Source organism: Bos grunniens, chromosome 2, assembly GCF_055505025.1.
Source record: "Bos grunniens cultivar Pamir isolate PY7600 chromosome 2, Bosgru_T2T1.0, whole genome shotgun sequence".
Classification (NCBI taxonomy): domain Eukaryota; kingdom Metazoa; phylum Chordata; class Mammalia; order Artiodactyla; family Bovidae; genus Bos; species Bos grunniens.
In genome coordinates, this window is record NC_141166.1 from 136,301,775 (window position 1) to 136,327,160 (window position 25,386).

Below are 25,386 nucleotides of genomic sequence, written 5' to 3' on the forward strand. Positions count from 1 at the left end.
GAATTGGTTTTCATCCAAATTTACTGGAGAATGGCCTCCTGTTCTCTACTCCTTGTGTAGACATCTCTGTATGGCCAGAAAAGGAACTTTAGAATGGAATATGTATCAAGAACACCTATGTGCTGCTCTAAACTCTTATCTATTTCCATTTTATGTGATATTTTCCCCTTCTAAGTTAGTGCTCTATTTCCTGTGCCAGTATATTTAACAAGAGACCAGGAGCAAAAACATGTGAGTTCGACTTAAGTAGCTTTGAAACTCTGGTGCTGCTTTTTTTTTTCCAAGCCCCTCCAATATTAGGAGGTGAGGTGATATCCGTAAACTCTAGACTCTTACTACAGAGCAATTTGGCTTCTTAATGGCAGGAAACTGCGATTCCCTGTCTCTCTCGCCCCCTCTTCCCCTCTAACTACTTCTGCTTCTGTGACTCCTTTGTTCTTATTTCATTGAGCCTTTCCCAGGCACTGGAACTTAATCAGTAGGTCACTTCTAATTTATGGACCTTGTTTTTCCTCTTTCTATTCCCCTCCTTCCCTACCACATATTTTCTGTTTATTAGTGTTTTTTTCCTGAGAATCTAGGTCACACTCTGTATCATGTGCTTCCTCACTGGTTTTCAGGTATCTTGCTCTATTGATAGTAATGATAGCAGCTCCCTTCTCTGACTTTGCCCTGTGTACTGTCCTTCTGCCAAGACCATTTGTGTTAGGCCAGAGAAAGGATAAGTGGGGTGCCTGCCTTCTTCTCAAAACAGTTTCAGTTTTACAAGTTGTCTGACAGCTTTATATACAGTATGTTTTAGGAGAACAAATATGCTTCTCTTTTTTATTTAGGATTTTAACAAAATAGGGCTTGATTCTGATGAGCAAGTTTGTGTGTATGTGTGAGCATTTATGTGTATGTATACCTGTACAAATCTACATTATATATACAATTTTTGTATTACCATTAAAAAAAAAAAAGATGTTTCTTAATAAAATGTCAAACTCTTGCCATTAAAAAAAATTTCCTGGTACCTCCTCTTGTCAGTGTCCTTGCCACTGTGGTGAGCTGCAGTCTACCCACACCTTCTCAGTAGTAGAAACTACTCTAAGTAGTTTCTGAGCCCACTATGTGAGACCAACCTCTTGTGTGTTCCTCTCACCAGTGTCTGTTCCTGGAGCTGGTCCAGATTACACGTGTCCATGGAGACCAACAGGGCATAAGCCTTCATAAACATACCCACAGAGGCTGGTGCAGGTGGAGGAAGCCTTGGAGGGGGGTGGCCCTTGGCCCAGCTGGACCGTTGGCCAGAGGAGCCCCTTCTGGAGTGGCACTTGGGCTGCCAGGACCCACGAGGCCAGAGAAGGCTTTACAGGACCCACATGGCTGGAAGAAGCCTTGTCAGCCTTTATTTCTTCAAATACTTTTTCAGCTACATAGTATTTCTCATTTCTTTCTGGAATTTTGATTACATGAAGATTATACCTTTTGTTATAGACCCACAGGTCTGAGGATCTGTTAATTTTTTTCTCTGTTGTCTGTATTAAATAATTTCTATTGTTCTAATTCCCAGTTCAGTGGTTCTTTTCTCTTTCCTCCACTTTGCTCTTGAACCCATCTACTGAATTTTTAAATTTTGCTTTTGTTCCAATTGTGTCTGTTATTGCCTTTTGAAACATTTTCATTTTGCATTTTGGTTGTCTTAAAAATCATTGTCAGATAATTTCAACATCCCTATCATCTTGGTTCAGTTCAGTTCAGTTGCTTAGTCATGTCCGACTCTTTAGGACCCCATGGACTGCAGCACACCAGGTGTCCCTGTTCATCATCTTGGTATTATCATCTATTTTCTTTCAAGTTGATATTTTCTTGGTTGTCACTGTGACAGGTGATTTTGACAGAAACTTGCTCATTTTGAGTATTATGAAGCTCCAGTTCCTATTTAAACCTTCTGTTTAGCTGGTTTCCTCTGATAACATTTCAGCAGAAGGTACTGCCTCATTCCTGCCAGGTAAGATTAGAAATCCAAGTTCCCCAGTTAGCCTACGTTGATATCAAGGTAGGGAAGGATTCCCTGCTATTTCTGGATGGTGGTGTGGGAGCTCCCTACTGAGCCCCTACTGATACCTTCTTAGCTGGGAGGGATTAGGCCACCTCATTATTGCTCCGCATGTGGCCTCCAGGGACATAGTTGTGAGGTGGCCTCATTATTGCAGTGGTGAAAGTTCTGACTCTCCACTTGGCCTCCTCTGACACCTCAAAACAAGGGCAAAGAGTTTCCCTTATTGCAAAGTGGGACTGAAGTTCAAGTTCCCCATTTGTGGTCTCCACCTACATGAGGGGGCATGCATGTGGAAGAGGTTGGACTTCCTAGTACCCAGGACAGATGAATGTGCCATCTCCCTGTGTGCTTTCTTAGACACCTCTCCAGTGGGGATGGGAGACTGGTCCGCTTATTACAGCCTGGTGAGGGTGGGAGTTTAGGTTTACCACTTGGCCTTTGCTCTCTCATTGAATGTGGGTTTGCAGTGTTTGGCTGCAGTAGTTATTGTCTAAAAGCATTCTAACCTACTAGGCTGCTGCATTCATATTTCTTTGGCTAGAGAGGACAGGCTTTTCTTAGGGCTTTTTTTGATCTACATCTGTTGGTGTTTCTAGGTTGCTGACTTCTTCAGCACCTTGCCTGGGATATATGAGACATGATAAAAATCCAAGGACACAGTCTCACTGCTGTGTCATTTCTTGGGTCCCTAACTAACTTGTTTGCCTTCTTCTGCCCACCTTTCAGAGTTTTCTTACTGAAATAAGAAAACTTCTTAGCAAGTTGTTTTATATAAAATGTCAGATTTTTCTTTATACTTCATAGGAAGAAGAGGGGAAAATAGTTCCACTCTGTGTTCTTGGAAGCACAAATCCTCAGATGTAATTTTTTAGTGTAGACACTATGTTTACATCCTGGCCTGAATGATTCAGGAGACAAGGAATAGAAATAGAAATGTAACAAAGCAATTGAAGCAGGTGAGAGTGGGAGGTCTCTAGTGTACCTGGTAGGGCGGCAGGCAGGCATGTCCTTGGAAGGCTGGGTACTTTATTTTAATTGCTTCATTTTGTCAGTGTGGAACTTTTTTCTCTTGGAGACATTCCTTGCCCTTGCTGTGTTCTTCTCTGAATCTCAGTGTCTGGCTCTGGCTCAGGCTCTGTGGTCAGCAACTTTCTGCTGAGTTTGGCCTATAGGAGAGTCTACTGCGGGATTGGGGAAGGGAGGAAGGGAGAGGCCAATACTTTGCTTTGTGCCACCCTGCTTTAGGAGGCATCTCTTCTGGGGCTCCAGCTCCTACCAGAAAGCACCCCTCCATGGTCCCTGCATTCATCTTCTCCCTCTGTCTCTCAGCCATGGTGGTGGAGGTCTCCTGCTGGTGCTAATCTCTGGCCTCTGGTTAGCTTTTCAGCATGTCCACTTCCTATGTAAGCAACTTCTGTGTTTATGTACACAGAACAGCTTTCCTTACTGGATCCTGGCTGACTCCCTCAGTGAGGAAAGGATGAGGCAAAATCAGTGGCTGAGACTAGAGAGACAGGAAGGTATATATGGGTTTAAAGAAGGAGATAGAGGAGAACAGCAGTGAAAATTGCCTTGGGAGATGCACTAGGATTGCTGGGAATTGCTGAGCCCATTGAGAATCCTGCATGTGGAGGTCAGATGAGACCAACAGCAGGACCCAGGGTTCTCTATGGCCACATTCAGCCATTTAACTGGTGGCTCAGGGTGGATGAGCCAAGTTTGAGGTCTTGCCATGGGTGGCAGATGGACTCTGGGATGACCTCCATGATCCCCACTGCCTGGTGTTCACACTCTTGTGTGATGACCCCTTGCCCTTGAGTGAGTGTGGGACCTGTAACTGGATTCCAAGCAGTGGAATATGGCAGAGGTGATGGATGGGCTGTTACTCCATGGCTGTGGGAGGCCTGTGGGAAGTAAGTGTGGCCTCCAGTCGATAGCCAGCAAGAAGCTAGGTCCTCAGTCTTACAGCTACCAGGAAGTGAATTCTGCCAACACTGATTCCCAACTGAATGACTCTTGAGTTCCAAAGCAGAAGATTGAACTAAGCCTTGCCCCTGACTCACTGAGATGCTGAGATTATAAATGTGTGTTGCTTTAAGCTACTATTATTGTGGTAATTTATTAGGCAGTAATAGAAAACTCATATAACAGGTGAGCTTGACAGAATACAAGAGAAAGCAAGTAAAAGGAGGGTGTTGGCTGGACCACAAAATCTCAGTTGGGAAAGGGGAGTGAGAACGTGGTGATGTTGGCTGATGTGGGAGCAGGTAAGCTTCCTGCTGGTGCGGCACTCAAGTAGCTGAGAGTCCAGGAAGTGGATGGTTACTCCAAAAAATAGCAGCAAGTGTAGTCATGGAGGGGAAGTGGTGGAAGAGAGAATGAGAGACAGTGATCACAGCTAGGTCTCAGATCTTCAAAAAATGAAGGGACATGCCAGGAAGACAGTAGCCATGAGATAAGGGTGGATGCTGTATTGCAATGGCACCTGGAGTACTTTAGGGAGGAAAGAAGAAGGCAGTGGAGAGCTAAGAGGATAATTCTCTGAAGGGGAGAGAGTGAGACCCAGTGCGTGATGAAATGTGGGCCCCTTGTTCAAAAAAGGGGAAAAAATGCCATTAATAGTATTAAAATATAAAGATTTTTCTTTTCTTCCATAGTCTGTCAATTTGTCATGGTGTTTTAAATTGCTATTTGGTATTATGAGTCTAAAGAAAAATTAAAATTGTAAATTATTAGCATAAATTTTATTGTTCATCTTGTACAGCATTGGTTTAAAATACAAATGTGAGAGTATTTAACTTGTAGATGGAATCACTGAAGTTGCATAATTTGTGTTTCCTGACTTAAATGTGCATATGGAGTTTGTTTTTACCAGACAAGGAAACATTGTGTCAAACTAACTCCTCTAATATTTTTATTTTGCCTTTTGATACAAGTACATTCTATCAACACTCTGCCTTCTGCTTACTGATAAGTAAGTCATCTTTTCAATGTAAGTGTTGGGTGAAAGCAGGGAAATCATAGCAATAAGAAAATACTAAAACTTCCATGGTCATTTGGGTTTCTTCAAAAGCTGTTGCCTTTCTGTACTTGTAAATTTTTGTTCCACCAGAATGTATGGACCCTTGGGTTGTCATCACTCCACTTACTCAGTTTTAGACAAAATACACTTACTTTATACTTGCTTGGAACTGCCACACATCCTGGGTCCTCCAGAATTTGTGATCATAGGGCATTGCAAGCCTCTGTGAATTGAGTGACAAGGAGTGGTGGACCCATGAATTGCTCTCATTCCACCTACAGGTGTGTACATTGCTTCCCAGTGCTTCAAATCCGACTCAACAGTAGCTCACAGTGATTTTGGCTTCAAAGTGTCAATTAAAAATATGCATAATTTGAAAGCTGCACGTTAAGTTTTATTTAGAGCAGAAGGAGAACTACAGCCTGGGAGACAGCAACTCAGAGAGCTCTGAGACACTGCTCCAAAGAGGCAGTCAGGGAAGGTCAATATATAAGATTTTGGTGAAGGGAGAGTTCACTTCCTCGAGGGGAGCATGTGTGCCAGTGTTTTCTGGCCCTCTGTCAGACTAGGGAGGTGGGCACTCTGCTCCTTTCCCTCAGGGAACCCTGCAGGCCCCCAGGAGTGTTCCTGGTCATTGCTCACAGTGAACTTACTCTGCATAGAAAACTGCCTGGGTACCAGGCCTTGTGTCGAGAACTTTAGGAGTCTTTGTCTTGAGCCCCTTTATGGCCCAGTGAGGTTGATGCCATTAAGCTCCATTTATTAGAGAAGGAAATGGTGACCCACTCTAGTATTCTTGCCTGGAGAATCCCATGGACAGAGGAGCCTGGCAGGCTACTCACGGGGTTGCAAGAGTTGGACATGACTTAGTAACTAAACCACCACCACCACCAAGTGCTTACTTTACAAAAGGTTTCTGCTAGTCCCGAGTATAAGATGAGTGTGCAGTAAAGACAGCAAGTGAGCTGGGCAGTCAGGCAAGGAAAGGGAAGTTTATTAGACGGAAAAGAGCAGGTGACTGGCCCTTAAAGAGAACCAGTGTTCTCCCTTTTGACAGAGTCCTTAATACCCCACCAATGAAAAATTCTCTGAAGGGATGGTCATGTAGCCGGAGGTCTGGAATCTGGTGGTCTTGCAGCTTTGAGAAGATAGGAGCCAGTGAGATAACAGCATGCCTTTTGGGCAATTTGGTCAGTCTCACAGATCACTGTGATTTATTCTTTGCGAGGTCTACACAACAAGCCATCTTATCAATGAGACCCCATGTGGGCCCTATCAACGAGGAGCTGATGTTCCCCATGAAGGGATTTGGTGATTTTCTAGCTATGAAGAGATACAAGGATTGGGATCATGAAATCAGTTCCTGGAAATACCTAATTGTCTAAATACCTGTTCCACCAGATCCCCTGGAACACAGAGTGCCTCACTCCACCCTGAACTCTCTCAGGGGGTGTTGAAGGTCAACAGCTATAGCAGCACAGGGTTCGATCTCTGCAGAGGCAGATGACAAATGCCTTGTTCAGTTGCTGGCAAATGTTCTCAGCAAGTGCCAATTTGTAGTTGACAGGCAAGTGCCAATTTGTAGTTGACAAGAGCAACCTTTGATAGCAAACCATTCTGCTGCCAACCACAGGTAATTGTGGGGTTGTGGGACGCTGCCAACTATTATATAAACAAGTAGATTGATAAAAGGTTAAAACATAATCCCCAAAGTAAGACACCATAACCTTGCAAGTATAGTGATTTTTCTCATTTTTATGGTAGGTATTATTGATTCCAGATGTGTGTAGGACTAAGCAGCAGCTTGCAGCAAGCAGCAGCAAGTGGTAGCTGGAAGCAGGGTCTTAGTTTCCTAGTCTGGGAGTCCTTACCACTGGACCACAGGAGCCAGCAGTTAGGGCTAAGATCCCTAGTCTTGCCTGCCCAGTCAAGAACTAATTCAGGTGAGGAGGCAGAAGATAAAGAGTAAAGTAAAAAGTTTATTGAAGAGAAAAGTACATGAGGAAATGTGCATGGGCAAACTCAAGAGAGTCACACCTTTGGGAAATTTGAATCCTTTATAAACAGGCAGTTCTCTGGGTCTTTGTCTTTGCTCAGGCCAATCACCTTGCTTTGTTCCCCTTGGTTAATTTGTTGAAGGACTCTCCCCTGGGGTGCGCATGCACACCCTAGCCAAGATGGGTCTTGAAGTGAAGGCTTCTGGGAGGAGCAAGACTCATTATGGCCTGGAATTAATCCTCTGACTTTTGACTCCAAGGAGCCTTTTACATGTGTGAGTGAAGTCGCTCAGTCGTGTCCGACTCTTTGGGAACCAGTGGACTGTAGCCCCCCAGGCTCCTCCGTCCATGGGATTCTCCAGGCAAGAATACTGGAGTGGGTTGCCATTTCCTTCTCCAGGGTAGTGTCTGTGTAGTGTCTCCCTTATCAGACAGGGTTGTTTCCTTTCTTTGTCCTTGCCGTGATTATTCCCTTGAGGTAAGAGACAAAGATTGGCTATTTACCTTGTTTCTTCTGCTGGCTGTAACTTCTGCAACTGGAGACTATCTATCTCTTATCTCAAGAAATGCAAAGAGGAGGCTGGCTAATTGTAAATACCTCAACTGAAGCCCACCTATCTCTTATCTCAAGAATGCAAGCAGAAGGCTGGCTATAAATTTCTAACCTGGAGACCTTCTATCTCCTACTTCATTATTGTTTTCTTACTGCAAGAGCATTAATTTGCTAGATGCAAAATTGTTAAAGTCACATCCTAGATAAAGACAAGAAAGCCCTAATCATCTGTATCTCTATCACACAGAAGTAGCCATACTTTGGAGGCTATGACCTTCTGGTCTTCTGTTCTATGTATATTCTAGGTTTTACCAAGCTTGGACTTGGCAAAACTTGCCTCATGATGGGCCAATAAATACAAGCAAGATGTTAAGACAAGGAAGACACTTTATTCAGGGAGCCAGCTGACTGGGAAGATGGCAGGCTCGTGCCTCAAAATAACCAACTTGTTGGGTTCTTTTGTAGAGTCAGAGAGAAAGAAGCAATGAGGAAATAAAGTTGAAAGGCAGAATAAAGAGGGAAAGGCAGTGAGGGAGTAAAATGAAAGGGTATTCAATCTTGCAAAACATCTCTAGGGGAGAGGAAGGGGTGTGTTAATCTCCTATTCACAGGTGGGCAGGGACAGATCGTCTCTCATGAGCCGAACAAAGGCACTTTAGTTTACAGTCAGGCAGGGTTCTTTGAGGCAAGCCATTATGTATGATTATAATAACAAAAGCAATGAAAAGCAAGTCACAGGAAATTTCCAATGTGGAGTAAGAATTGGCCTCCTCTCTGCAACATATTTATTCCAAGAGATATATCCCATTATACCAGTGGTGTTTACCACATTTTAAACATTTCCCATGATCAACATCTTTAGAGGATGTTTATTTTTGAATAGTGTTTTATACTGTGAAAGTATCACTGATGCTGCTGCTGCTAAGTCGCTTCAGTCATGTCCAACTCTGTGTGACTCCATAGACGGCAGCCCCCCAGGCTCCTCTGTCCATGGGATTCTCCAGGCAAGAACACTGGAGTGGGTTGCCATTTCCTCCTCCAATGCATGAAAGTGAAAAGTGAAAGTGAAGTTGCTCAGTTGTGTCTGACTCTTAGCGACCCCATGGACTGCAGCCTACCAGGCTCCTCTGTCCATGGAATTTGCCAGGCAAGAGTACTGGAGTGGGTTGCCATTGCCTTTTCTGAAAGTATCACAATTTACCCTAATTAATACTCTGTTGTTGAATAGTTAGGTCACTGCTAGTGTGAAATATGCTAAAATATTCATCCTTGGAGATGAGCATACATTGGAATATAATATTAGATATTAGAATGCTGAAACATGATAAAGTCCTTCTTATAAGAGGTCTTTTTACTATACCATTCAGTAGTATAAATTCCTCAAGGTGCAAATGATATTCCCAGTTTGCTTTTTATCAACAGCAGTTTCTTTCTGTTTGACCCCAGTGAGAAGAGTTGCAACAGAAACATGCACCTAGAGAACAAAGATGGCAGGCTGGCCTCTGGCAGGCTGGAGATGGAGCTACATCAGACATCTGCTCCCACGAGTGCTGGCCTGGGAGGCTCAGGGCTGGTGGAACTCAACACCAGCAACCGCAGGCCACAGCAAGGAGTTGGCAGGGCAGATTCCCTGAGCCCCTACCACAATGGGGCTTCTGGGCAGAGCTGCTGGGCTACTGTGGACCAGGATTTTGGCTCATTCCTCAAGGAGCGGAGGTGAGTTTAAAACAGTTTTATCTTATAAATGTGGAATTCACAAATACTGGATTTCCATGAGCATAGTTCCCTTACATTTTTTTGTGGGAAAAATTTCCAGATGTTCTGCAAGACTCTTTCCAGCACTAGATCACTTTCCTGGCGTGTTTTGAATGAATGCTGTTTCTAAAATGTGGCTAATGTAAATCCAAAAGGTAATAAAGATAGAAATCAGATCGGTCTCATCAACTGTGTACAAACTGGTTAGTAAGTATTTTCTTAGAGCTATTAACACTAGGATATAGATATACAGGAAAGAAGAGTATGTTAGTTATCTAGTATCAGATAACCTATTAGTCACTCAGTCATGTCTGACTCTTTGCAACCCCATGAACTATAGCCCGCCAGGCTCCTCTGCCCATGGAATTCTCCAGGCAAGAATACTGGAGTGGGTTGCCATTCCCTTCTCCTGGGGATGTTCTCTACCCAGGGATTGAACCTGGGTCTACATATTCCAAAATTCAGCATCTTAAAATGCCACGTTTGTTTCCTTACAGTTTTGTGAGTCAGAAATCTGAACATTGCTTAGCTGGATCCTCCACCTAAGGGTCTTTCACAGGCTGAGAATAAGTTGTCAGCAGAGGCTGACCGTCGTTCAAGTGGGTAGGGTCTGCTTCCAAACTCATCATTGTTGGCTGGACTTAGTTCTTCCTGGGCAGATGGTCTAAGGTCCTCAGTCCCTTGCCAGGTGGCCTGCTCCATCAAGGCTAGCATGAGAGACAGTCCTTTGTAACCTAATCATAGAAGTAACTCCCCATCATTCTTGCTGTGTTCTGTTAGGATGAGTCACTAGGTTGCGCCCACAATGTAGGGGATGGGATCACACACGGACGTGAACACATGGAGTATGTCACAAAAGTGGATGAATCTGCCTGCCCACATAGAAGACACAAGAGACATGAGTTTGATCCCTGGGTCAGGAAGATCCTGTGGGATAGGAAATGGCAACCCACTCCAGTACTCTCTTCTGGAAAAGTCCATGGACAGAGGAGCCTGGTGGGCTACAGTCCATTGGACTGCAGACAGTTGGACACAGTGGAGCACACACCCACACACACACACACACACATTTTTAGTTTAGTTTAATAAAGCAAATTCCATACTGTTTTCCATAATGGCTCTATCATTTTACATTCCCACCAACAGTGTATGCGGGTTCCCTTTTCTCTACATCCTTACCAACAATTGATATTTGCAGACTTTTGATGACAGCCGTTCTGACAAGCCTGAGATGATATCTCATTTTGTGGTTTTGATTTGCATTTCCCTGATGATGAGTGATGTTGAGCATCTTTTCACGTGTCTGTTGGGCATCTGTATGTCTTCTTTGGAAAATTATCTATTCAGGTACTCTGCTCATTTTTTAATCAGATTGTTTGGTTTTTTGATGTTGAGCTGGTGAATTCTTTTTATATTTTGGATATTAACTCCTTTTTGGATGTATCATTTGCAAATATCTTCTCCCATTAAGTAGGTGGCCTTTTTGTTTTGTTGATAGATTCTTTCACTGTGCAAAAGCTTTGATGTGTACATTTATTTTTTCCTTTTGTTTCCCTTGTCTGAGAAGACATATCCCCCAAAATATTGCCAAGACAGATGTCAGTGAGCATACTGCTTATGTTTTCTTCTAGAATTTTATGATTTCAGGCCCTGGATTTTAGTCTTTAATTCATTTTTTTTTTTTTTTTTTGTACTAGGAATGAGGAAGTAGTCGTTTGATTTTTTTTTTTTTTTTTGCTTGTAGAGGTACAGTTTTCCCACTATTATTTATTGAAGAGGTTATCTTTTCCCCATTGTATACTCTTGCTTCTTTTATAATAGATTAATTGCCCATTTGAGCTTTTCATTTCTTCTGTTTGATTGAGCTATGTATCTTTTGTGTGTGTGTGTGTGTGCTAGTACCATGCTGTTTTGATTTTTGTAGGTTTGTAGTATAGTTTGAAGCCAAGAAGTGTGATACACCAGTTTTGCTCTTTTTAGAGTTTGTTTTGGCTATTGAGGGGTTTTTATGTTTCCATCCAAATTTTAGAATTATTTGTTCAAATTCTATGGGAAATACTATTGGTATTTTGATAGGTCTTACATTGAATCTGTAGATTGCCTTGGGTAATAATAACATTAATACTTGGGTCATTTTAGCAATATTATTTTTTCCAATCCATGAGCACAATACATCTTTCCATTTGTTTGTGTCATCTTGAATATCTTTCATTAATAAGTGTGGGTCTTTTACCTTCTTGGCTAGAGTCATTCCTAGATGTTTTAGTCTTTTTGATTCAATTGTAAATAGTATTGTTTTCTTGCTTTCTCTTTCTGATAGTTTGTTGTTGGTCATTGTTCAGTTGCTAAGTTGTGTCTGACTCTTTGTGACCCCATGGACTACAGCACACCAGGCTTCCCTGTCCTTCACTATTTCCCTGAGTTTGCTCAAACTCTTATCCATTGAGTTGTTGATCAATGGCCATCCAACCATATCATCTTATTCTACCCTCTTCTCCTTTTGCCTTCAGTCTTTCCCAGCATAAGGATCTTTTCCAATGAGTAGGCTCTTCACATTAGGTAGCCAAAGTATTGGAGCTTCAGCTTCAGCATCAGTCCTTCCAATGAATATTCAGGGTTGATTTCCTTTAGGATTGACTGGTTTGATCTCCTTGTTGTCCAAGGGACTCTCAAGAGTTTCTCTAGCACCACAGTTCAGAAGAATAAATTCTTCAGCACTCTGCCTTCTTTATAGTTTGTTGTTAATATATAGAAATGAACAGATTCCTGTATATTAATTTTATATCTTGCCACTTTATCAAATTCATTGATGAGTTCCAGTAGTTTTTTGATGGCATATGTAGGATTTCCTATTTATGGTATCATGTCTTCTGCAGTGACAGTTTTCTTTCTACATTTTCCATTTGCATTAAAAATTTTTTTCTTGTCTGGTTGCTGTAGCTATGAATTTCAATGTTGTGTTGAATAAAAGAGGTTCAAGGGGGCATCCTTGTCTTGTTCCTGAAGTTAGAAGTAATGCTCTCAGCTTTTACCATTGAGAAAGATATTAGCTGTGGGCTTTTCATATATGGCCTTTTCTATGTTTATGTATGTTTCCTCCATACTCACTTTGTTCAGAGTTTTTATCATGAATAGATGTTGAATTTTGTCAAAAGCTTTTTCCTGCATCTATTGATGTGGTCATATAATTTTTATTCTTCAGTTTGTTAATGTGATGTATAATTGATGTATGATTGATTTTTCCATCCTTGCATTCCTGGGATACTCACTTGATTATCATGCATGATCTTATTAATGTATTTTTGAATTTGGTTTGTTAATATTTTTTTGAGGATTTTGTATCTCTGTTCACTAGTGATATTGGCTTTTAATTTTCTTATTTTAATTTTAAAAGCTATCATTGCCTAGTTTTTGTATCAGAGTGATGTTGGCCTTGTAGAAAGAGTCCAGACGTTTTCTTCCTCTGCAGTTTTAAAGAATAATTTGAGAGGATAGATGTTAATTCTTCCTTAAATGTTTGGTAGAATTGGCCTGTGAAGCCATCTGGTCATGGGCTTTTGTTTTTTGGGAATTTTTTAAAATTACTAATTCAATTTCATTACTGATAATTTATCTGTTCATATTTCTTATTCATTCAGTCTTTGGAGATTGTACACTTATAGGAATTTGTCCATTTCTTCTAGGTTGTTCATTTCATTGTTTGTAGTAATAATCTCTTATGATCTTCTGTATTTCTGTCACTTCTCCTTTTCTCATTTCTGATTTTATTGACTTTGGCCCTCTCTTTGTTTTCTTGATAAGTTTGGCTAAAGGTTTGTCAATTTTGTAATCTTTTCAAAGAGCCAGTTCTTAATTTCATTGATCTTTTTATTGGCTTATTTTGGTTTTTATTTCATTTATTTCTGCATTGATCTTTATTATTTCCTTCCTTTTACTAACATTGGGTTTTGTACATATTTTTCTAGTTCCATTAAGCATAAGCTTATATTGTTTATTTGGGACTTTTCTGCTATACTGAAGTAGGCATCTCTCTTTATAAACTTCACTCTTATAATGGCTTTTGCTGCATCTCATGGATATCGGATCATTGTGTTTCTGTTTTCATTTGTCTCCAGGTATTTTTTTATTTGCTCTTTGATTTTTCCAGTGATCCATTGGTTATTTAGTAACATATTGGTTAGTTTCTATGTGTTTGTATTTCTTGCAGGTTTTTTGTTCTTTTTCTCCTTGTAGTTGATTTCTAGTCTCATAGTGCTGTGGTTGGCAAAGATGATTTCAGTCTTCTTACATTTATTGAAATTGTTTTGTGACCTAGCATGTGAACTATCCTGGAGAAAGTCCCATGTGCACTTGAAAAGAATGTATATTCTGGTGCTTTGGGATGGAATGTCCTATGGATATCTATTAAATCCATTTGGTTTAATATGTTGTTTAAGGCCAGCATTTCCTTATTGATAATCTGTCTGGATGGTCTGTTCATTGATCTAAGTGGGGTGTTAATGTTCTCTAGTATTATTGTGTTACTGTCAGTATCTCCCTTTGTATCTGTTAATATTTGATGTATGTATTTAGGCAACCTTATGTTGAATGCATATATTTACAATTGCTACATTTTCTTCTTGGGTTAATTCCTTGATCATTATGTAATATCATTCTTTGTCTTTTATGACAGCTCTTTGTTTTGAAGTCTATTTTGTTTAAGTTTTCTTACCTTGGTTTTCTTTTTGTTTCCATTTGCATAGGATACTTTTTTTCCTGTTCCCTTTCAGTCTTTGTGTGTCTTTAGAAATGAGTCTTTGGTAGGCAGAATATATATGGGTCTTGTTTTAATATACATTCAGGCTCTTTACATTCTTAGATTGGAACATTTAATCCATTTATCTTTTAAGTAGTTATTGATAGGTATGTACTTATTACACTTTTATGATGTTAATTGTTTTGGGGTCATTTTTGTGGTTCTTTTTGTTCTTTTCTTTTTTAAAACTCTTTACTTTTGATCTGATGACTATATATGGTGTTCATGTTTTTTTATCTTTTATGTATCTATTGTAGATTTTTGGTTATTTATGGAGTTTTATATGGAGCAATCTATCTATATATACATGGTTACTTTAGTTTATTAATCTCTTAAGTTTGAATGTTTTTAACAACACTGTATTTTTACTCTCCTCTCAACTTTTACATTTTGACATCATATTTTGTATCCTTTAGCTTTGTGTATCCTTTAACTAATTGTGGACATTGATGATTTTATTACTTTTGTCTTTTAAACTATTACTATCTTTATAAGTAGTTGATCTATTACATTAAGTGTATATTTGCCTTAGCCAATGAGATTTATCCTTCAGTAATTTTCATATTTCTAGTTGTGGCCTTTCCTTTTTGTTTAGAGAAGTCCCTTAAATAATTCTTGTAAGGCTGGTTTGATGGTGCTGAACTCCTCTAGATTTTGCTTGTCTGTAAATTTTTTGATCTCTCCATCAAATCTGAATGAAAGCCTTGCCAGGTAGAGTATTCTTGGTTGTGGTTTTTCACTTTCATCACTTTGAATATATCAAGTCATTCTCTTTTGGACCGCATAGCTTCTGCTAAAAAATCAGCTGATGGTCTTGTGTGAGTTTCCTCATACATTACTAGTTGTTTTTCCTTTGCTATTTTTAATATTCTCGACTCATCTTTAATTTTTGTCATTTTAATTACAATGTGTCTTGGTTGGATCTCTTTGGGTTGATCCTATTTGGAACTTTCTGGGCTTCTTGGACTTGAATGTCTGTTTCCTTTTCCAGGTTAGAAATGTTTTCAATTACTATGTCTTCAAATAAGTTCTCTGCCACTTCCTCTCTCCTTCTTCTTGGAATCCTATAATGTGAAAGTTAGTATGTTGATGCTGTCCCAGAAGTCTCTCCATTTTTTAAAATTCTTTTTTCTTTTTTATATTCAGCTTGCATGATTCTCACTACTCTTTCAGTTCACTTATCTGCTCCTCTGTATCACCTAATATACTGCAAAATTTCTTTTGGTGTATTTTTGTTTAAGTTATCCTTCAATTATGGTTGATTTTTCTTTATAATTTCTGTTTTTCTTAAACTTCTCACTGTGTTCATCCATTCTTCTAAATGTGTTGAGCATGTTTATAGTCATTTTCATGGAAACTCTATTAGGTAGATTGGTTATCTCCACTTTGCTTTGTTCTTCTGGCGTTTTATCTTGTTCCATCATTTTGGAATATATTCCTCTGTTATTTCATTTTTATTAATTCTATACTTTTATTTCAAAGCATTAAGTAGAATGCTTACACTTTTGTGTCTTAGAGAAGTGGCTTTATGTAGGAGATATGCTTATGTGTCCCAGAAGTCTACTCGTTCTGGTCACCAGAGCCAAATGCACTATGGATGCTCCCAGGGTGGGCTGTGTGGGTCCTTCTGTTGTGATGAGATGACTACTGTGGTTGGTCTGGTAGGTGTGGTTGGCCTCTGGTCTGCTGATTGCCAGGCCCTGCCCTGGAAGTTGATGGGTGTGGCTGGGTCACATGGTAGATGGCTGAAGAGCTCCAAAGTGTCACAGGGCTAGTGCTGTAACTACTGTTGTTTCTACTGCTGCCAAAGCCACAAAGTTGAACCAAAGAAAGAGTTGGAGTATTTGGATGAAGACACGGGATTTGGTCTCTTTAACTAATCATCAAAAAGCAATCAATTTAGCCAGTTTATTTATGAAACAAGAAATTAAAGACTAACTTCTCTTTTAAAAAAAGATCAAAGATCCTGGATCTAGTGTTGGCTTATTGATGGCTGGTCTGGGCTGGTGGGGCTAGTAGAGCTAGTGTTATTTTGCTGGTGGGTGGCACTTAGGCCTAGGGAGTCCCAGGGCTAGTGCTGGACTGCTAGTGGGTAGACCAGGGTGCTGGAGTCTTTGGTTCTAGGACCCTGGGGGTCCCAGAGCTGGTGTCAGTCCACTGGTGGGCCAAGCTGAATCCTGGGGTCTCTGGCTACAGAGTCTAGAGTTTTTCAGAGCTGGTGGTAGCTCTCTGTTATGTGCATGTGAAGTGTGTGCATGCTCAGTTATGTCCAGCTCTTTGCAACCCCATGGACTATAACCCGTCAGGCTCCTCTGTCCATGAAATTTTCCAGGCAAGAATACTGGAGTAGGTTGCCATTTCCTACTCAAGGGAATCTTCTTGACCCAGAGATTGAGCTCATGTATATGTCTACCTCACACAACCTGTGACCAAGCAAGTACCTCGTGATGTGAGGTACATAAACGATCTCAACTGTTACATAGTCAGTTCAGTTCAGTTGCCCAGTCGTGTCCTACTCTTTGAGACCCCATGAACTGCAGCATGCCAGGCCTCCCTGTCCATCACCAGCTCCCGGAGTCCACTCAAATCCATGTTGATCGAGTCAGTGATGCCATCCAACCATCTCATCCTCTGTCGTCCCCTTCTCCTCCTGCCCTCAATCTTTGCCAGCATCAGGGTCTTTTCCAATGAGTCAGCATAGTCACTATTTACAAAACATGGGATGAAAGCCTGAACAAGCCTTCTTGGCCAATTTGCTCTCGCCTCACATTCTATGTGCAGTCCATCTTCTGTGATGTTCCCTTGGCAAGTAACACTGACCCTTGGATTTACATCTTGCTACAGCAGAAACTACAACAACAATCAGTTACACCCCTGATACAAAACAAAACCCAATGCCAGGTATCACCTGGAACTCATGTTGAAGTCCTTGCCCTCATGGGGCTGGAAAAGCCAGTCACCACATGTGGAGCACCTTTATTTTATGCAGCCAGGTCCATTCCACCATCTGTCCTTGTGAAATTGCGGGAAAACCTCTACAGGGGCAACTCCACTCCTGCGGAGTTTTATTAAGGACCCATAAAACCCCCTACAGGTGCTGCACCAACTGCTTCAAGGTGGAGATTTTAGTGGCATTCACAGCCCACCCAAAGGTTCCGAATACTTTCACACTGTTTTAAATCTGCAAGAGAATCAGAGGGTAGTAGCACATCACAGCACACAGCCTGTACAGTACACAGTCCTACTAAACATATATCACATGATATAGCCTTGACAGCACACTGTTCTACTAAACCTATATCACAGGACGTGGCCTGTACAGTACACTGATCTATTAAACATACATCACAGCACACAGCCTTTATGGCACACTGTTCTCATAACCCTATATCACAGGACACAGCCTTTACATCACACTGTTCTCCTAAACCTACCTCACAGGACACAGCCTTTACAGTTCAGTGTTCTACTAAACCTACATCATAGCACTCAGCCTTTACAGTACACAGTCCTGCTAAACCTATATCACATGACACAGCCTTGACAGCACACTATTCTACTAAACCTACATCACAAGACATGGCCTGTACAGTACACTGATCTATTAAACATACATCACAGCACACAGCCTGTACAGCACACTGTTGTCCTAATCCTACATCACAGGACACGGCCTGTATAGTACACTGTTCTACTAAACCTATAATCACAGGACACGGCCTGTACAGTTCACTGATCTATTAAACATACATCATGACACACAGCCTTTACGGCACACTGTTCTCCTAACCCTACATCACAGGACACAGCCTTTACAGCACATTGTTCTCCTAAACCTACATCACAGGACAAAGCCCTTACAGCACAGTGTTCTACTAAACATACATCACAGCACACAGCCTTTACAGTACACTGTTCTATGAAACCTACATCACAGGACACAGCCTGTGCAGCACAGGGTTCTACTAAACCTACATCACAGCACACAGCCTGTACACTACACTGTTCTACTAAACCTATATCACAGGACACATCATTTACAATACACTTTTCTACTAATCTACATCACAGGACTCAGCCTTTAGAGTACACAGTTCTAAATCTACATCACAGGAAACAGCCCTATGGTACACTGTTCTACTAAACCTACGTCACAGGAAACAACCTTTACAGCACAGTGTTCTACAAAACCTACATCACAGGAGACAGCATTTACAGTACACTGTTCTACTAAACCTACATCACAGGACACAGCCTGTACAGTACACTGTTCTATGAAACCTACTTCACAAGACAGCCTTTGCAGCAAACTGTTCTAATAAACCTACATCACAGGAGACAGCCTTTACAGTACACTGTTGTACTAAATCTACATCACAGACAACAGTGGTTATGGTACACTCTTCTACTAAACCTACATCACAAGACATAGCCTGTACAGCACAGGGTTCTACTAAACCTACATCACAGCACACAGCCTTTACAGTACACTGTTCTACTAAACCTACATCACAGGACACAGCCTTGACAGAACACTGTTCTACTAAACCTACATGACAACACACAGCCTTTATAGTACACTGTTCTACCAACCTACATCACAGGATACAGCCTGTACAGTGCACTGTTCTACTAAACGTAGAGCACAGCACACAGCCTCTACAGTACACTGTTCTCTTAACCCTACATGACAGGACACAGCCTTTATAGTACACTGTTCTACTAAACCTACATCACAGGAGACAGCCTTGACTGTACACTGTTCTACATAAGACACAGCCTTTACAGTATACCTCTGCACAAATCAGTCCACTTTTGCATCCTTGTAAACTGGATGGGACTCCTGCCAGCTCAGGCCTCCTTTGGGAGTCTTTTGACTTTCAAAATGGCATCTTTCATGCCATCCCTCTACTTCTCTCAATGCTGGGCCCATCCCTGTGTCCCAAAGTCACAAAAGCCATGTTGCCAAGTGTTCCCGATGCATTTGCCAAAACTGTTTACTCAAATTGACCAACTCTGCCTGAGTGTATGGTTGAACTCCCATTAGCTGAACAAGGCAGCATGGACTATCACTGGTAACATGGGGTGGATTTTCCTGACTGTCCTGAAGGCGAATATGAATTGTGCCCTATGCGATGTTGCACCAGTGCTCAATGTGCAAAGACACTTGTAAGAACTAGAGCAATGTATATTGGCACTACAGCAAGAACCCTGTGGCTCTGAAGAACCCAGCATCTCTGACAGAGAGGCAGTAACTGACAGAGATGATGAACGTTATGAGACCTTGGGTCCCTGCTTGGCAGTGAGATCCATTATGCTGCAGAAAGTGAAGCACAGCAGTATTCTCCCATGGCTGGTGCAGTAGCCATAGCAGGAGACATGCTATATTCTCTGCTCTTGTGCCTGACTTAATGGACACAGCCATGATGCAGCACTAGTATGTCAGTGCTTTCTAGGGGTGGAGCTCATGTATATGCACACTGCTGTGGCCCAGGGGGTCATCCTCAAGGGGCCCCCAGTGTGACTGATTCATGACATATCGACCATGTACTCTGGCAGAGTTGGTCAACTTGGGTAAGCAGTTTTGGCAAATGCGCTGGGAACCCTTGGCAACATGGCTTTTGTGAGGAAAAACTGCATGGAATGGCAAACATGACTGGACTCTATTATAACACTAAAGTGAGCCTAAAAGTATTGACCCCACAGCATCTAGTCTGTGTGAATTTCTGTTTGTATTTCTAGTGTGGTTTAGCCTGGGGTAGAAAATTGTCTCTAATTATCTTAAACTCCAACTTTTTACAACTCAGATATAACATGTGAAGTTTACCACTGATTCTTGGGGCACATTCTTGGATCTAGCTGTAACCACCAGTGAACACATCCTTCAGTTTTTGTTAATGATCCCTTCCTTCACTGTGTCTTTCAGGTCTCACCCTCCTTTCTCCCAAGTCTTCAGCTCCAGGTCTAAAGAACCCTGCTTTACAGAAAACACTCCTTTGCTGAGGAATTTCTCACAAGAAAAAGGGTGAGTTTTTTTTTTTTTTTCCCTTTTCTTTCTTCTTATGAAATTAAGAAATCTCTGAGCATTACCCTTATGCTCATTACACTCATGCTGGAGAATAAGATGAGTTTTTACCTGACATGTTTGGTCTCTGCTAGATCCTTGTCAATTCAGTATGTGTTCATGATTCTAGTAGTTGTATTCTGTGCCTAATGAATTTCCAAATAACCTTGAGCATAACCCTGCCATGAGTGCATAGCATATGTACACACTCATGCATGCACATAGCTCTGACAGGCTGTATCAAGAGGTCAGGGCTTCTCAACTGTGGCTGAGGTTGGCGCTGTCAGGAGATGTTTCTGTTGTCATAAATGGGGAAGCAGTACTACTAGCATTTATGGTAGAGGGCAGGAATGCTGCTAAACATACTGCAATGCGCAGAACACCTCCCCACAATAAAGAATTACCTAACTCTATGTCAATAATTATTAAGTTTAAAATGTATGATTTGAAAGAAAACTCTACTTCTTATAAGTTCCTTTTGAAGATAAACCTGCCTGGTTCTGAAACCAATAAGCAGAGCTGCTCTGTAGGATGAGTTACAGACTGTCTCCCTTAGGGTGAAGAACCCTAACTCAGTCCTCCAATTCATCTCCCCTTCCTTCTGCAGGCAAACTTCCAGAAACCTGAGTCACCTCATTGGTGTTCTCTGATTGCTCACACATTACAATCTTGGGACATTGTCCTGGACCTTCTTTTCCTGCCCACTGACCCTTGCACTCAGCCTCCCTCCCACAGCCTCTGAGGAACTTCCCACCTTCTCCCTAGCTCTGTCTGTAACTGTTTGGGAGCCTTCACCATTTAGGGTGCATCAGAATTTGAGGGTGCTCATATGCCAGGTGGGTTCCTGGTCTCATTGTCCAAAGACTCAAGTTCATGGGAACTTGATAGGGTATAGGAATCTTGATTGTCACCTTCCAATGCAGAGCCAATCTGGCTTCTTCCAGGAAACTCTTGATGACAAGTTGTGTTTCCCTGAAAAAGTTCCCACTGAGTCCATTTTATGAGAGGGAACTCCTGTCCTCCTTGGTTCTCCAGGTCAGGCCCACTCAAGTTTAAGGGGGCTCAAATGTCACCTCCTTTGTAAAACCTTGGTTCCTCCACAGCTCATTCAAGAGTCAATGCTCCTTCTTTGCTCTCAAACACCAAATGCATGTCCTGACTTTGGAACTTGTCCTTGTGTTACCTGTGATTATGCCTGCCAGCCTGAGTCCTCTTCATCCCATCCCAGCACCTAGCAAGGCCTCTGCCACCAGGGAGATAACAACTCTCATCTCTCCTAATGAGTAACTTTGAAAATGAACACTGCACCCATCCATTCCCTTTAATGCTTTCCTTTGAATTACTTGGTAAACTGTTAAGGCCTGAGACATTTTCAACTCGTGATTCTCTAGAAAACCAAGAACTCAAGAACATGAAAGCTTTTATCCTGGTCTTGGAACACAGAGGCCTTGGGGTGCTGAGCTCTGTCTCACATCACAGTTGGGAAGCAGAATATGGATATTACATATGGGTTTCACATAGCCTAGTTTGCATCTTTGAGCTTCTCCTTATGAATAAAACTTTTTTTCTTGTTGTGAACAAGTCCTAAAGCAGTGATAAGGGTTCAGGAGAATCACAATGCCCAATTGAGCTAGCTGGGTTTGAGAGGCATAACATAATAGTTGTGGCTATTGTGTCAATATTGCCATCCCACAAGTATTCCATGCAATACAGGGGAATTCAGGGCTTTGGAGCAGCCTTACTAGAGGCAAGTGCTGACTGAGAATCTGTACTGAAGGACTTGTTTAGAAGCTCAAGGATTCAATAAAAGTAAACAATGCATCCACATGTAATTTTGATAAAAATTTATGATCCCCCTCGATCCATCCTTCTAGGTAGAGGTCTTGTTCTTGGGTCCATCTAATCCAGCACTGATGTTCCTCATTCCTGCTCCTGTAGATGTTGGGCAGGAAAACAACGTAGACAATCTTCTCTACAGCTCCATTACAGAAAGATGCCTAGTACAGAGGAGGGAAGGCTAACATCACTCATTGTGCTTCAGGATGAGTATAACAGAACCAGGTGTTGGGAACTCCAGCACAGTCAAAGAGAAAGCAAAAATTGAAATGCACTAGAGGTGGTCTGAGCCAGAAAAAGGTTTACTGGAAAATTCCAAACTCAGAACAAGCTGATGTTTCTTGAGGGGCCACAGTTTATTTTGAAGATTGTGTGACCCCAGAAGATTTCCCTGAAGTCAAGGGTCTGTGATGTCAAGAAAGATCTATTCCTACCAGCTTGACACTATTACAATGTTTATGGTCCTTTTAAAAACCAGGGTTGATTTCACATTTTATGCTCACCTTTGAGATGAACTGTTTTGGAGATGCTACTGTTGCTGTGAAAATAACCACAAAGCCTCAATTTCCAGGTCATGGTGCATGCCCGTTTGCCACCCAGAGTTCATTACTGGTGAAGAATCTTGGGAGGACAGCTCAACTGAGTGGGAGGGAAGATCCCTGCTAAGCAGAGAATTGGCAGGTTCCTCTGAATCCGCTTTCTTAGAGAAGGGGGAGCTTCTGGACAGTGCTCACATCAGGTTCCGTCTTGCCAAGCTGAGGTAGGAAGACTGGGAGCGCCACCACTGGCACGGGGTGGTGGTCACACAGCGCATGCCCTGGGACTGGGCTGGGGCAGGGAAGTGGGTCTTGCCCTCAGGACATCCTTCCCAAGGACAGGGAAGGAAGGCTAGGTGGTACTTTCCTGGAAAGTAGTCTGCTTTTCCTTCAGGCTTTGGAAGATAGATAAGGGCACATTTGAACCAGCATGGAGCTTTTAAGGATGCAGGAAAACCCAATTATGGACCTTAATGACTAACATTCCATACTCCTTTCTATTGTGTGGCTGGGGTCTTGATGCCCATGAGGGTTTGCAGATGAGAATAGTCCCTGTGGTGTTCTAGAAGCTGATATTATCATTTATAACCAGAGACTAAGGTTTCTGCACATGCAGCAGAGTGTTTTTAGGGGTCTCTCCCTGATCCTGTTTGTGACACCAATTGTCTTGCTGAATCTGACTGTGTGTACTGTTCACTGAACCCAAGGTAGGCAAGGCACGAGCTAAGAGGCTGGAAGAAAATGTGAAGAGTTGTAGGAAAGGTGTCTCCTGGCTGGCACAGCAGCCATAGCAGCAGATATAACATAACTGCACACAACCCTTCAGGGCTTTTCCAGGTGAAGCTTATATATATATATTTCCAGAAAAAAGTAGCCCGTGGCCAAGCGAGTACCTCGTGAGGCATATGTGCAGTGCTCTAAGTGATCTCAGCTGTTACATACCCATGCAAAGCCATTGTTTACAGAACATGGGATGTGAGAGCATGGGACGAGAGACTGGTGGCATCTCGTTAATTTCCTCACAAGGGGCAAGGGATTGGGTGGGTCTGAGAGAGGCCAAGCCCTCCATGCATATGTAGGAAGGCACAGCATGCACATGCATGGGGGATGTGAGGGCATTTCGCAGGACCACCTGCAGGGGTCAGAGGAGGAGTGCTCTCCCTGCTTTGTGTGCTGGGGCTTCTGCATGAGCATTCACTTGAAAGAAGTGTTCTTTTCTGCTCAACATCACTCATTATCAGAGAAATGCAAATCAAAACCACTATGAGGTACCATTTCATGCCAGTCAGAATGGCTGCGATCCAAAAGTCTACAAATAATAAATGCTGGAGAGGGTGTGGAGAAAAGGGAACCCTCTTACACTGTTGGTGGGAATGCAAACTAGTACAGCCACTATGGAGAACAGTGTGGAGATTCCTTAAAAAACTGGAAATAGAACTGCCTTATGATCCAGCAATCCCACTGCTGGGCATACACACTGAGGAAACCAGAAGGGAAAGAGACACGTGTACCCCAATGTTCATCGCAGCACTGTTTATAATAGCCAGGACATGGAAGCAACCTAGATGCCCATCAGCAGATGAATGGATAAGAAAGCTGTGGTACATATACACAATGGAGTGTTACTCAGCCATTAAAAAGAATACATTTGAATCAGTTCTAATGAGGTGGATGAAACTGGAGCCTATTATACAGTGTGAAGTAAGCCAGAAAGAAAAACACCAATACAGTATACTAATGCATATATATGGAATTTAGAAAGATGGTAACAATAACCCTGTGTACGAGACAGCAAAAGAGACACTGATGTATAGATCAGTCTTGTGGACTCTGTGGGAGAGGGAGAGGGTGGGGAGATTTGGCAGAATGGCATTGAAACATGTGTAATATCATGTATGAGACGAGTCACCAGTCCAGGTTTGATGCACGATACTGGATGCTTGGGGCTGGTGTACTGGGATGGCCCAGAGGGAGAGTATGGGGAGGGAGAAGGGAGGAGGGTTCAGGATGCGGAGCACGGGTATACCTGTGGCAGATTCATTTCGATGTTTGGCAAAACTAATACAATATTGTAAAGTTTAAAAATAAAATTAAAAAAAAAAAGAAAGAAGAATTAAAAAAAAAAAAAAAGAAAGAAGTGTTCTATTGAAAACCGTATGTTTGAAAGTGGCAGTGTTAGAAACAGAATAAAGCTTGTGGACCAGGACCACCAAGGTCCCCATTCTGTATCTGCTCAGAGGTAGCTAAGGAGCCAGCAGGGGCCAGGCATGTCCATGCAACTATCTCCTTGTTGCCTTTGCGCCACAAAGGCATTCCCTTTGCTCCACAGCCTTTTGTGGCTTCCACTAAGATGATCTATGCGAAAACCCATGGATAGGTGAGAGGACACCATGAAGCTGTCAAATATTAGTGTTATTATTTCTCTACATAAGGGGGCCCATCTTTTCTGAAGCTGTTTGAAGGGCTGATTAGAAGTGTACCAACCTGCATCCCAAAGTGTATCTGTCTTTAGCCAGAGAGGCCCACTCTCATTTGTCCTGTTGATGTTACAGGCAATCCTGAGAGGTAGATAAAGGAAGGTACCTCGGAGAAAGTAAGGATTTTGCCTGAGGTCATGCATGGGCTTCCCTTGTGGCTCAGTTGGTAAAGAATCCACCCGCAATGTGGGAGACCTGGGTTTGATCCCTGGGTTGGGAAGATACTTTGGAGAAGGGAAAGGCTACCCACTCCAGTATTCTTGCCTGGAGAATTCCATGGACTGTATAGTCCATGGGGTCACAAAGA

General features: G+C 42.0%; 1 protein-coding gene across 1 annotated transcript in view; it reads left to right on the forward strand.

Moving 5' to 3' along the window:
- OCA2 (OCA2 melanosomal transmembrane protein) overlaps positions 1-25,386 on the forward strand; it is a 65,348-nt gene that overhangs the window by 22,822 nt on the left and 17,140 nt on the right. Inside the window, exons 2-4 of the mRNA XM_086372309.1 lie at positions 9,063-9,332; positions 20,093-20,191; positions 22,638-22,826. Of these exons, the coding sequence (XP_086228435.1) occupies positions 9,085-9,332; positions 20,093-20,191; positions 22,638-22,826 (536 nt within the window). The 5' untranslated portion in view covers positions 9,063-9,084. The remainder of the gene's footprint in view (positions 1-9,062; positions 9,333-20,092; positions 20,192-22,637; positions 22,827-25,386) is intronic.